At 42.0% G+C, this 14,659-nt stretch overlaps 2 protein-coding genes across 2 annotated transcripts; both read right to left on the bottom strand.

The window, feature by feature from the left end:
* Positions 1–86: 86 nt before the first annotated feature.
* On the bottom strand, positions 87–8,241 carry LOC106582335 (SH3 domain-binding protein 5-like). Its single transcript, XM_045703579.1, has 6 exons — positions 7,534–8,241; positions 7,055–7,117; positions 6,710–6,838; positions 6,314–6,478; positions 4,344–4,517; positions 87–2,261 (listed from the first exon to the last, which is right to left on the bottom strand). Exons 1-6 carry the CDS (start codon positions 7,780–7,782, stop codon positions 1,680–1,682), a joined length of 1,362 nt encoding a protein of 453 aa, XP_045559535.1. The 5' UTR covers positions 7,783–8,241; the 3' UTR covers positions 87–1,679.
* Positions 8,242–8,912: 671 nt separating this feature from the next.
* mgat1a (alpha-1,3-mannosyl-glycoprotein 2-beta-N-acetylglucosaminyltransferase a) lies at positions 8,913–13,030 on the bottom strand. The gene is made up of 3 exons (XM_014165338.2): positions 11,647–13,030; positions 10,380–11,303; positions 8,913–10,237 (listed from the first exon to the last, which is right to left on the bottom strand). Exons 2-3 carry the CDS (start codon positions 10,995–10,997, stop codon positions 9,539–9,541), a joined length of 1,317 nt encoding a protein of 438 aa, XP_014020813.1. The 5' UTR covers positions 10,998–11,303; positions 11,647–13,030; the 3' UTR covers positions 8,913–9,538.
* Between the last annotated feature and the right edge of the window lie 1,629 nt (positions 13,031–14,659).

Below are 14,659 nucleotides of genomic sequence, written 5' to 3' on the forward strand. Positions count from 1 at the left end.
CACATCCTTAGATAGTGTCGAAGTACAGTATGAAGTAGAAGGCATATTGCAAAATACAATATATTGGGTCTAAAAATGGCAAAAAGTCAAGATTGCTGTTATTTTATTGTTTAACTGTTTGATATTAGATACATGTAAATAACAACAGTGAACTGTACTATATAGCTGGGTGACATCACACTACTGCACCACTTTATGAATAAATAAAGAGGAAGACATCAAATGGACAATGATTGAAGGGTTGAAAGCATAGAAATACAATTACTAGTCATTCTATTTCTATGGTTGAGAGCATGAGGGGAAGAGATGGATATATTGGAAGTATGTAAAGAGCGGGACAGACAGAGGTCAAATCAGGAATACAGCAGATAACCAGATTTAAATAAGATCCCTTTAAAATAATTATACAAGGACATTCAAATACATTTGTACATTTCATTATTTTCTCTATAATGTTGTAATTATACACAAACTTACATTTAATCTATTGAATACATTTCTTGTACCCTCCACTTTGCCAAAGCAGTACACAGACAACATATTCAAATTAGTCAAATAAAAAAATAGAACAAGTCTAGACAAAACAGTGTTAGGATGACTCACAGATTATTCCAAATAATCATATGGTCAAAAGCATGTCCTTCATGGGAGTATTTCTCAACTGTTGACCACAGTTTAATACTGTATACACAGATTTGAACAGAATGCTGTTGCAGCCAGTGCTATGCTGTCTTTGTTTGCGTCGTACTGTGTCAAGGGCAAGGCACATTTCAGTTTACGACCCAGGTGGCTCTAAAGAAACCATATATTGGGAAATTATTTTATTTTAAAAAATAAACAAAAGGATCTTAAAATGATGGGCTTAAAATAGTAAAACATAATATTATGTCAGCGTGATCTTTAATGAAAATTTATTCCATTTTTTAGTTAGCCCTGAATAGTAGTACACATATAATAAAAGACCAAATAAATAGTCTGGAGTGCTTTCTGTCATCAAGCAAGTTGTCAGAATGGAGTTTGTAACCCTCTTTAGTGTGTTTTGGGGTCCTATTGATTCGAACCCTGAAACCAGGTTTCCAGAATATGTTAAAAAAAACACAAAAACATTCTTGCACTTTTTGCAATACGCGTTTGAATTTATGTACTAAAATAAACAATATTTAGTGTGAATTAAAAAAAAAATATATATCTATATTCGACGTGCATATGAATTCACACGTACTTTTTTGTTGCACAAGAACATTGTTTTTAACTTACACCAGAAATTCAGTTACCGTCATTTAGATTGAATAGGGACCCCGTTTGTCATGTTTATTGTAGTCTCTTACGTGGATTGTTCCTTCATGCACTAGGACATACCTGTCTAAGGTTTCCTTATTGCCAGAATAAGGGAAGTAAAGCAGCTAATCTCAGAGGCATGTACAGTCTAGGAGTTTCAGTAGTGTTGTAATATGATGCGAATCCTGTCAGGCTCCTTATATTGTCAGGTCTTACTTGTCAACGTACCTGTGCTTTGTTTCTACTGAGTATCATACACCCGTTTAAATGTGTTAATTTAGATACAGCAGATCTGATTTTCCTCTTATTTTATATTTTGGTCTTTGCCAGGATAATGAGCTAGCTAGACCGGACACTTATTTTATTTTCAATTGATAAACTATAAGCGATAAGGACAGCTCTCACAAGCTGAAGCTCCTGTGATGTTGCTTCAGGAACTGCTGTTGGCGTTGCATTTGTCCTTCCCTTCTTTCTCTTTCCCTCCCTCCCCCTCTCTCCTCCCTCTCATTCTCTCCATCCTCCCCAGGCAGACTGCCCACATCGCTGAATTCCCCGAGGTGTTCGATGGAATCGCATTTCTCCAGGTCGGAAGCGATGGTCTGCAGACTGAAGACGGAGAGGGAATCTGACCCTGCTCTCTCTCCATGTGTCTCGGGCCTCTCTCGCCCGTTCTCGTTCTCCCTGTATTTCTCCACCAGCCCAATTTTCTTATCCGCCACTCCGCTTCTGTCCACACTGTCAGTCTTTATTGCCCCTCCTCCACATGCCCCGCCCTCTGCACCACACACCACACTGTCCGACTCCGCCCCAATAGGGGGACTCCGCCCACCACAGGCCATGGTTTGTCCACCTTCCGTTTGGTCCCGCCCCCGCTGAGCGTGAATGGCCTCACTGATTTGCTCCAGTTTGTGCAGGGCGACAGAGTAGCGGTTTTTCACTTTGGTCACATGCTCCTCCAGCTGCATCACTTTGGTTTTGTGCTCCTGAAGTCACAGAAAACCCAATATGATGGAGAGAAAAGACAGAGCAACATACAACATTACTTCCTCCTTGGTTTGAGGCCAAAGAGGGAACAATAACCAATAGGAGCGATCATGGATGCACATGAGAGCTCTGTATCAACCATTTCCCTGCTTTTCTTACAATATCAGCTTGGAATTACATATATAGTAATTGCAACATATATTATATATCACAGGAGGTTGGTGGCACCTTGATTGGGGAGGATGGGCTCATGGTAATGGCTGGAGTGGAATAAGTGGAACGGTATCAAATACACCAAACACATGGTTTCCATGTGTTTGATGCCATTCCATTTCCCTCGTTCCAGACATTATTATGAGCTGTCCTCCCCTCAGCAGCCTCCACTGTTATATATCAAATACAGTGCATTCGGAAAGTATTCGGACCCCTTGACTTTTTCCACATTTATTTTGTTACAGACTTATTCGAAAATTGATAAAATAGTTTTCCCCCCTCAATCTACACACTATACCCCATAATGACAACGCAAAAACAGGTTTGGAAATTTCTGCAAATGTATTACCAATAAAAAAACGTTAATATTATATTTACATAAGTATTCAGACCCTTTACTCAGTACTAAGTTGAAGCACCTTTGGCAGCATTTATAGCCTCGAGTCTTCTTGGGTATGACGCTACAAGCTTGGCACACCTGTATTGTATTTGGGTGTATTTTCTCCCATTGTTCTCTGGAGATCCTCTCAAGCTCTGTCAGGTTGGATGGGGAGCGTCACTGCACAGCTATTTTCAGGTCACTACAGAGATGTTCGATCGGGTTCAAGTCCGGGCTCTGGCTGGGCCACTCAAGGACATTCAGAGACTTGTACTGAAGCCACTCCTGCACTTAGGGTCATTGTCCTGTTGGAAAGTGAACCTTCACCCCAGTCTGAGGTCCTGAGTGCTCTGGAGCAGGTTTTCATCATGGATCTCTCTGTACTTTGCTCCATTCATCTTTCTCTCGATCCTAGCTAGTCTCCCAGTCCCTGCACCTGAAAAACATCCCCACAGCATGCTGCTGCCACCCCCATGCTTCACCTTAGGGATGGTGCCAGGTTTCCTCCAGACGTAACACTTGGCATTCAGGCCAAAGAGTTCAATCTTGGTTTCATCAGACCAGAAAATCTTGTTTCTCATGGAATGAGAGTCCTTTAGGTGGCTTTTGGCAAACTCCAAGCGGGCTGTCACATGCGTTTTACTGAGGAGTGGCTTCCGTCTGGCCACTCTACCATAAAGGCCTAATTAGTGGAGTGCTGCAGAGATGGTTGCCCTTATGGAAGGTTCTCCCATCTCTACAGAGGAACTCTGGAGCTCTGTCAGAGTGACCATCAGGTTCTTGGTCACTTCCCTGACCAAGGCCCTTCTCCCCCGATTGCTCAGTTTGGCCGGGCGGCCAGCTCTGGGAAGAGTCTTGGTGGTTCCAAACTACTTCCATTTAAGAATAATGGAGGCCACTGTGTTCTTGGGAACCTTCAATGCTGCAGACCTTTTTTGGTACCCTTCCCCAGATCTGTACCTCGACACAATCCTGTCTCGGAGCTCTACGGACAATTCCTTTGACCTCATGGCTTGGTTTTTGCTCAGACATGCACTGTCAACTGTTGGACCTTATATGTGTGTGCCTATCTTTGTTTTTTAAATGTAATAAAATGTACAAAAACTGTCTAAAAACCTGTTTTCACTTTGTCATTATGGGGTATTGTGTGCATAATTAATGAATTTAATACATTTTATAATAAGGCTGTAACGTAACAAAATGTGGGAAAAGTCAAGGGGTCTGAATACTTTCCCGAATGCACTGTATATTATATATCTATGTACAACTGAGCCTTCCCTGTGGTTCAGTTGGTAGAGCATGGTGTTTGCAACGCCAGCATTGTGTGTGCAACGCCAGGGTTGTGGGTTCGATTCCCACGGGGGGCCAGTACAAAAAAAAAATAAAAAAAAATAAAAAAAAATGCATGAAATGTATGCATTCACTACTGTAAGTCGCTCTGGATAAGAGCGTCTGCTAAATGACTAAAATGTAAAAATGTAAAATGTACCTCAAGTATGTAGTTGAACTGGGCCTTGAGCTCAAAGTAAGGCTTGGACTTAACGATGACCCTCTTGAGAGATTTCTGCAGGGTCTGGACTCGAGCCTCTGCCGTCTGACAAGAGTGGGTGACACGCATGTGCTCCCGTTCGCTGCGTAGGCGCTCCTCCTCTGCCTCGTTCACCTTCAGCACACAACCACACAAAATGTTAAGGCGGGAAAACACCCCAATCAGTATCTTAACCCCCAACCAACCTAACAAAACAAACTCCCTAACTAATATAAACCAATCCAATTAAAAACAGAGTTATTCCCTGTCTTAGGTCAGTTAGGAATCACCACTTTATTTTAAGAATGTGAAATGTCAGAATAATAGTAGAGAGAATTATTTATTTCAGCTTTTATTTCTTTCATCACATTCCCAGTGGGTCAGAAGTTTACATACGCTCAATTAGTATTTGGTAGCATTGCCTTTAAATTGTTTAACTTGGGTCAATCATTTCAGGTAGCGGGTTAGGGTTCACCACAATAAGTTGGGTGAATTTTGGCCCATTCCTCCTGACAGAGCTGGTGTAACTGAGTCAGGTTTGTAGGCCTCCTTGCTCGAACATGCTTTTTCAGTTCTGCCCACAAATCTTCTGTAGGATTGAGGTCAGGGCTTTGTGATGGCCACTCAAATACCTTGACTTTGTTGTCCTTAAGCCATTTTGCCACAACTTTGGAAGTATGCTTGGGGTCATTGTCCATTTGGAAGACCCATTTGCGACCAAGCTTTAACTTCCTGACTGATGTCTTGAGATGTTGCTTCAATATATCCACAAAAGTTTATTCCTCATGATGCGATCTATTTTGTGAAGTACATCAGTCCCTCCTGCTGCAAAGCACCCCCACAACATGATGCTGCCACCCCTGTGCTTCACGGTTGGGATGGTGTTCTTCGGCTTGCAAGCCTCCCCCTTTTTCCTCCAAACATAATGATGGTCATTATGGCCAAACAGTTCTATTTTTGTTTCATCAGACCAGAGGACATTTCTCCAAAAAGTACGAGCTTTATCTCCATGTGCAGTTGCAAACCGTCGTCTGGCTTTTTTAATGGTGGTTTTGGAGCAGTGGCTTCTTCCTTGCTGAGCAGACTTTCGGTTTATGTTAATATAGGTCTCGTTTTACTGTGGATATAGATACCTTTGTACCTTCGTTTCCTCCAGCATCTTCACAAGATCCTTTGCTGATGTTTTGGGATTGATTTGCACTTTTCGCACCAAAGTAAGTTCATGTCTAGGAGACAGAACGCATCTCCTTCCTGAGCGGTATGACAGCTGCGTGGTCCCATGGTGTTTATACTTGCGTACTGTTGTTTGTACAGATGAACGTGGTACCTTCAGGCATTTGGAAATTGTCCCAATGATGAACCAGACTTGTGGAGGTCTACCATTTTTTTCCTGAGGTCTTGGCTGATTTCTTTTGATTTTCCCATGATGTCAAGCAAAGAGGCACTGAGTTTGAAGGTAGGCCTTGAAATACATCCACAGGTACACCTCCAATTGATTCAAATTATGTCAATTAGCCTATCAGAAACTTCTAAAGCCATGACATCGTTTTCTGGAATTTTCCAAGCTGTTTAAAGGCAAGTCAACTTAGTGTATGTAAACGTCTGACCCACTGGAATTGTGATACAGTGAGTTATAAGTGAAATAATCTGTCTGTAAACAATTGTTGGAAAAATGACTTGTGTCATGCACAAAGTAGATGTCCTAACCGACTTTCCAAAACTATAGTTGAAAAACGAGTTTTAATGACTCCAACCTAAGTGTATGTAAACTTCCGACTACAACTGTAGCTACTTGGCGGTGGGGTGGGGATTGTAAGGGAAATACTGATTAAATTAATAACATATCAGCTCGCTCACATACTGATGAACACATTTAGGATTTTATTTTGTATTGATGCAGTTATAGCAGTAGCTGGGGTTTCCCCTGTTACCTTGGAGGTAGCATGGTTGAGCATCTCCTGCCAGGTGGGGTCCAGGGTGTTCCTGCCGTCGGCCATGAGGCCCTGCTCTGCTACGTACACCATCTCCCTGGCAGCCGTGTGCATGGAGACGGCCCGCTCATAGCTCAGCGCTGCCTTCTGGGTCTCCTGCTGAGCCTGTGAGAGGGACAGCCAATCAGATACTGAGAAAACAGGGCATGCAGTTGCACAGCAACCAATCACGTGGGACAAACGATAAAACTGTTGTTGAGATTTGAGAAAAGTGGGACAAGCAGGTGAATGGCAAATACTGCTTCGTGTCCCATATTTTGATTCAGTGATAAAGAACTCTTGAAATGTGTTGTTAAAAATGCAACAAAATCCCACACAGTGCATGTACAACAGTACCTCCTTGGCAAGTCGACGAGCCTCATAGTAGGGCCTGGCCTTCTCGATGCAGGTACCAAGCTGGGAGCTGTGGGCGTTCAGTTTTCTGGCTGAGTCTGTGAGGATCTTCCTGTAACCCGATCTGGCATCCTACACATACACAAAATGAATTTCTTATCAGATTTTATTGTAATGGACATTTCTGCTCATTTAAAGCATATTTTCCAGATTAACAATCGGTTTACAGCATGTTATGGGAATTGAAAATGAACTGACGATTGATTCTTTACAAAAACCTGATCAGTACCGAAAGGGGTGATGTATGGGGCCAGGTTTATCATGGGAGAGGTGATGATATCCACTTACATCCAAGTGCAGTTCTAGTTGGTTGATTTCTACACTGGCCTCGTTGAGGTGTTCCAACTCTTCCTGGAAACAGAAAATATATGAGGGAGCACAGGAGGAAGCAGATACTTTGATTCGTTGGTTTGTAACAACACAATCAGTTAATATTAGCTCTCTTGGAACCACTGTTACATTTGGTGGATAAACCCTGTTGATTTCAACCTGGATGAACATAGATTAATCACATCATGATATCAGAAAGAGTGGCATGTGCACAAACATTGATTTCATCCTCCTGAATTAGCCCTCATGGACTGAGAAAAACATCACTCCCCTGTTGAATTATCAACAGTAGGCTAATAGACCATCTAATACCACAGACTGCAGTGAATCTACTCATGCATGCAACTAATTTTGTAAACCTTTAGCTATGTAGCATAGACCAGGAAATCCCATTGAGATCAAAATATATTAGAAGGGTTCAGTCAACTTTTCCCCACCTGAATTCTGGGATCCAATTCCTCTTCATATGGGCTGTGCAGTTCACCTTCGTTCTTCTCTTTACACTCTTCTCCCTCGAAGGTGTCTTTCTCTTTGAGCACCGATTCAGCTGTATCTCCATTAATTTCCTTGTCATTTGTTTCCCCACCCTTCACCTCAGCATCCCCACCAGGGGTCTCTTCCCTCCATTCGCCCACTTCGGGGTCTCCTGAGCCGGCTGGGCTCACACGCAAATCACCTGGCTCCATTCCAAGCCCAGGTAGCAAGCTAACGTTAGCGAACAAAATAACGGTACCTTTGCTTTTCTTTTTAGCCAACTAGCTGTGTTCTAGCCAGTTACTAACTGCGTTTTGTATGTGTGAGAATTTGATTAGGACCATAGGGAAAAAAATATTTTGACAGACAGCAAAACCAGACTATCATTAAATCCCGCTAGTTTAGCCACAGGAGGCTAACGTGACGACACTACCAGTACAGTAGCTAGCTCTACAGCTATTATTTAAAAAGAAATTGACTGCAAATAACGGACATTGAAATGAAATATAATAGCCAATAAATAATTATATTTTTTCATCACCAGTAGTCTCTCCTCCATCTCTCCCACCTAGCGTTCCCTCCACCGCTTGCTTGCTAGCTATGTTCTTAGCTAGCAAAACAAAAGGTAAATAGAGAACGCTTACCTCGTCCTTTGGTTTGAACTGTTACTGGTTCCGTAGCCATGCCTCGTCTTACTTGCAGGTTCCTTCTCGACAATGCAACAATAATAAAAGATAAGAATACGACCATAAAGTAAATGGCTAAGTAGAATAGAATAAACGTTTTAGCATAAGTATAATACAGGAAGGCACAATTTATAGCCCATTATTTAAACGTGTTTTGGGGAAGGGGGGCAATTGTTTAAATTGTTCAATATTTCGTAGCCTTATGTGAGGTGGAGATCATTAATTAGAAAAATATATACACTAAGTATACCTAACACTCCTAATATTGAGTTGCACTCCCCTTCCCACATTTGTGTCAAGTTGGCTGGATGTCCTTTAGGTGGTGGACCATTCATGATACACGCAGGAAACTGTTGAGCATGAAAAACCCAGCAGCTTTGCAGTTCTTGACAAACTGGTGTACCTGCCACCTACTATCATAAAATAGCACTTAAATATTTTGTCTTGCCCATTCACCCGCTGAATGGGATTATAGATTTCACCTGGATTCAAATCAAATCACATTTTATTGGTCACATACACATATTTATCAGATGTTATTGAGGGTGTAGCGAAATGGTCAGTCCATGTCATGGAAAAAGCAGGTGTCCTTAACGTGTATATATATTAATATGGCAAAGGAACCTAGGCAGAAACAAATGTCATAAACGGCAGAGTTGATTGGTAGAATTTAATTCCTTAAGTACATAACATACAGCATTTGTGATGTGTATCTTGCATTTAAATAAATACACACTTCAGTAGCCGTCTCTTTGGGAAAAACATTAAGCATTATTATAACCAGCTTAAAATAGTCAAAACAGTTCTCCAAAAGATTAACTAAATATTGTGAAGCAATTATACTTTAGGACCAATCACTAGTTGACCACCACCATTATTGAACACACCACAGATAATATATTTTTAATCTGACAGAGATTAGTAACAGATAGTCTGCCAGAAATTGCTAACAAGACTGAGAATAATCAAAGTGGATGTTGCATTGAATTTCATGTGCATTATTAGAGTATAACAAAAATAAATCTCTGAAAATAACGACATCGATACCTACCCTACTATACCAACCCCACATTGCAAAAAATATATTTCTTTGAGTGTATGAAAAATCCTGAGAAGTATGGGGAGAAAAACCAAACATCAGAAATGGAAGAGAGAGGATAGGCATCTCATAATAGCTTAAAGCCATAGGTCCACATCTGGCATTCACTGGTCTCACTTCTGTTGCCATAGTACTATCTGTAATGTGCAGAGCCCTTTCCTCTTCAGTCCTTTGTGTTTGTCATCAACTCCAGGTTGGGTCATATTTGCTCCATCCCGGAGGGGGTGCCAGGAAGATTCTCCTTCCCCTTGACAGGAAACTGACCACTCCCCGATACCCTGTCCGTGGGACCCCTGACTTCAAGTCCTCCATCACGCCCAGGTTTTTGGCCAACACTTTGAAACCATCTTTGCTTGAGTAGTGTAGACAAAATGGACCTGCTCCTTTTAACTGTCCCCGTTGGACCTCTTCATATTTGACCAAAGGCGCATTGTAAACCTGCTTCTCAAAGATCTCCTTGTATTTCTCCTCCTTCAAGTAAGCCAGGTCCAGCTTGGTGAAAGGCACAAATTCACTATTCAGTTTAATGTAGCGTAGGTATTTGTCATAAAATTGGCCTAGGCTCACACCTTTCCGTCCAAAGGTTAAAGTTCTGGATATTTCGGGTCGAATACAGGCTCGATCTCTGCGCTGATCTGGCTGACGCATCCAGTCATCCCAGAATGCACCAGGCCACTTGGGCTCCAGCTCTATCCAGAGTTCCTTGAGCATCATCCAGCCCAGCCCAGGGAAGAAGTCTGTCCTGTACAGGAGGTCTGCTTTACCAGGGTCGACGTAGCCGTCCCGACCATTGTCATTCCAGGCAGACACACACCACAGAGACGGGTCAGATTTCAGGATTGGGTGAAGGGATCTGAAGTACTCAAAGAAGTCTGGTGCCACCTAGTGAGAGAATGGAAAGCAATGTTTTTTTAGTTGTTCAACTGGCAACTAGAAAGGATGTAAACAATGAAGAGCACAAAACAAGTGGATTTAACATTTCACTTCAATGCATATTTCAAGTCAGAGTAGAGAAAATGATTACCTCCAAATCATCTTCCACAATAACAACAGAGGAATGTGAAAGAGAGTTGAACACCTGGTTGAGAGCCCAGCGATAGTGCCTGGAGATTTTGTAGTAGCCCTGGAACTTCTTGTGTTCTGGTCTCACGGCAATATCTGACAGGTCTGGTTGTTTCAGGTGAGTTACCTGACTGCCATAAGAACCAATCACCTGTGCAGTCTCCGCATGCCCACAGTCCTGGCTGACTATAATTGGGTAGAGTTCAGCTGAGGGGCGGTACTCTATGAGTTTATCCAGGCAGCGTTTGACAGTAACTCTGTTACAGGCTATAACCAAGATGGGAATGACCACTTGAGGGGGGCCACCTCTGCTGGCGCCATTCTCATTGGGTTGTTCCCATAGTGACCGATGACCCTGTATCTGAAGCAGGATTTTTCTCTGCATTTCAAGCTCTGCCTCAAAGGCTTCTGCCATGTGGATCACATCCCCAGCCAAATCAGCCCCTCCTCGTCCTCCATCCATCTCCCTCTCCTCTCGGCCAGACAGGGGTCGGCCCCACAGATAGAGGACCACGACGGCATTCCAGGCGACAAAGAGAAAAGCACCACAGAGAATAGCAGAACCTCTCTTACGGAGCATGGCCCAAACAACTTACGAGGGAAAGGAAGTTAGGAGGACTGGGTTTGTAAATAAGTTGTGACAAAGGAATGCACAACACAAGAAGGACATGTGGAGAGGTTAATTGGTTAGTTTAAATCTTGTATTAAAGTAATGAAAACATAAGCAGGTTAACATAATGAGGTAAAGCCTGAGTCAAAAAAAGACAAGGAATATGTATAAGGTATGAGGGAAAAATTGAGGGAGAGCTGGATTCATCTTGGACAAGGAGGTGAGCTGGTTAGGGGATGAAAGCGCTGGTCTTCAGTTCATACCTTCCCTGTCAATCTGAAATGATAAAATGGATATAGATAAAGCACAGGGTTCAAAAGATAGTCCATTAACAAAGTCACTGTCACTTACATTAATCGAGTACAAATTTATGAACTATAAGCCCACTGTAGATAGTTGGAGGGAAAGCCATATTGGAAAGGTGACATTCAGAGGCTAATCGATTTTTACATCACCTGTAGCTAGCTCTCGCCACGCACCCCCGAAATGCGACAGATTTACTTTATTATCGGAGTAATTCATCCATTGTTTGATAACTATATTGGACCTTGGTAATCTTTCGACCGAATTGCTAGGCAGCTAATTTTTGTACATTTAATTCCCAGAAATTAGCACTTACCTCCAGTTTCATAACGTAGAATTCGGTCTCTGTAGCCTTTTCTTCCTTCGTTTCACTAACCTCTTCGATGACAATATGCAGGATCAATAAGCAAGTGAAGATGAAATAATGTATCGTCGTCACACTTCAATTTGGATTGTTTTTATTATCAAATCAACTTCATTTCGACAGTGCCATTTGTTTTCTCAAGACACAAGAGTGTAGACTTCCGGATAGCTCATTTTTACCGGAAGTCCTGCCTTAACCGTCACCTTGAGAATTTACCCAACTGGACCAAATAGGGCTGAGCAAATCCAGTACGATTCATAGTCATTAAACTGTATCACCCTGTGTACTAGTCTTAAACATACCTATCTTAGATGCATGTATTCTGGAGAAAGTTTTTTTGTCATGTTCTTAATGTTCTTTTATTTTCCCAATAAATATTAATATTCCAGATATGTTCATATTTCATGAATGTCTTACATGGTAAAAATAATAATAAATAAGAGTTTTTCATGTTTACAAATGCAAAGATACTGCATTCAGCACAAGGGCTGTAGGCCTTTATTGATCATAGGCCTACTTACCATTGTATTTCCAGTAACTAATGGAAACAAGAAGCAATCAATGGGCATACATTTCAGGAAAATCACATTTTGCGTAGGCTATTATCTTCCAGACCACAAAATATGTCATTGTTCTTGGTTATTCATCAAAAAGGCCAAATTTGGCTTCAGCCCAATAAAGATAAATATCATGTTACTATACAATCACAGTTGACACCTGTCGAGAATCAACAGAAGAAAGTTGACCCTGGGCCTATATCTCATTCTAGTAAGGTAATCTGTCATCATTATGCAACAGGATAGTCTTATATAGCCAATCACACACCCATTTGTGTGCACCTTTAGTCGTGTGATAATAGATTCCTAACTCCTTTGTGTTCGTGACAATACATGGAACATTTTGTGTTTCACAAGGGGTGAAATTATACACTGAGTGTACAAAACATTAGGAGCACCTGCTCTTTCCATGACATGGACCAGGGATGGGCAACTGGCGCATGCGGCCCGCGGCGCCCCCTTTTGTAGGCCCGCTGAACTCAGTCGGGGTCTCAACGTACTGTTGAGTTAGATTACACACGGTGCAATTTCGAAATTTGGTTGTGCATCAGCGCTCACTCAATTAGCCCATGTCAGCCATTTTATTTAGATTAGTAAGTTAGCTGGCCGCTAGACTATCTTAAACTTGTAATAAGAATGTTCTAAAGTTTTGTGGTCCCTACTCCCATCAAAGTTGTCCATCCCTGACATAGACTGACCAGGTGAATCCAGGTGAAAGCTTTGATCCATTATTGATGTCACCTGTTAAATCCACTTCGATCAGTGTTGATGAAGGGGAGGAGACCGGTTAATAAAGAAGGATTTTAAGCCTTGAGACAATTAAGACATGGATTGTGTATGTGTGCCATTCAGAGGGTGAATGGGCAAGACAAAATATTTAAGTGCCTTTGAACAGGGTATGGTAGTAGGTGCCAAGCACACCAGTCTGAGTGTGTCAAGAACTCCAATGCTGCTGGGTTTTTCATGCTCAACAGTTTTCTGTGTGTATCAAGAATGGTCCACCACCCAAAGGACAACCAGCCAACTTGACACAACTGTGGGAAGCATTGGAGTCAACATGGACCAGCATCCCTGTGGAACGCTTTCGACACCTTGTAGTCCTTGCAACTCAATATTAAGAAGGCGTTCTTAGTATTTTGTACACCCAGTGTACATGCAATGCAATCTGCAGATCAATAAAAGACTACAACCAATTTAGAGTATCCGGTGAAATCAAAAGGGCGTTCGATTGATTTGATGGAGTTTATAGCTTGATTATTCCCTGAACAATATTTTAAAAATCTGTCAGATGTATTGTTTATTTCTAATAATCCTCAGAGCTAACAGTGATATTTGGCTTTCATACTGCAATTGTCAAAACAACTGAGTGACTTATCAACTGATAAGAAAACATGTCATCATGCAGCGTGTCTCAAAGGCAGGTGCTTACTGTTCATCGCCTTTCTGGAAGTCAGTTCCCCATACAAAGTGCTTTGAAAATATTCAAACAACAGTGTGTTTTCACATTGGACATTCCACCCTGGGGCCTGGGAGTGTCGCCTATGCATATTTTGTGTGTGTATGGGTGTGCACTGGTTTGGACATATTTGTCATTACATTGGGGTATGGTATTCATTGGGTGTAGCACACAAATATTCAGTGGTTCAGGCACAGTAGACTTTGGCAGAGGCTTAATTATGAAATCTCAATGTTCTTCACTCACCTGTTGAACTCTACTTCTGACAGAGGGGCTTTTCCTCTGATCAGTTGTGTGATCTGTCCCTCCATGGCAGCTTCACCTACATCATTTGGCCTGGACCTGCAGAACACTCTCTGTTTCACATGCATGATTTCAGACACAAACAGGGTAAAAAATAAGCACCTGTTCTTTAGAGTAGACCAACCATTTAGGATGAAATCAGCGATCATATTTCCCCTATTTCCTTATTGTGCCAAGTTATGGACACATTCAAAACGGCACGGGAGGTTTCTATGATTTTGTCCCCCAAAAAATGTTCTCATAGTTCCTACAGTAATGTCATTTTTCATTTTGGGCATTTGGCACATTCAAGGAGCGCGGGGCCCCTGGCGAGCAAATTATTGGCTCCGTAATCTTTGCTTGACAGGTATAATTTCCTGACTCATAATCTCTCGTTTTGCTGTTCGACTCAGGTTTATATTCCACAGACACTCCATTTCCAAACTGAAGTTGTTGTCCTTGAAAAAATTACTTCCATACTGAGGGAGTTTGTTTTGGCAGAACGCAGTCGCATACCGCGCCGCAAGTCAGTCCGAGGCTGTATCCCGAGGTAGCAGGCCCCTTCTTCTTTGCTTGATTCCTGGCTAGGATATTCCCACGACACCGTAGAACAGCAAACAAAGCAGAAGCAGAAGGAGAAGAAGCCATCGTTCTCGATATTCTAGTGGTG

Source organism: Salmo salar, chromosome ssa02, assembly GCF_905237065.1.
Source record: "Salmo salar chromosome ssa02, Ssal_v3.1, whole genome shotgun sequence".
Taxonomy (NCBI): domain Eukaryota; kingdom Metazoa; phylum Chordata; class Actinopteri; order Salmoniformes; family Salmonidae; genus Salmo; species Salmo salar.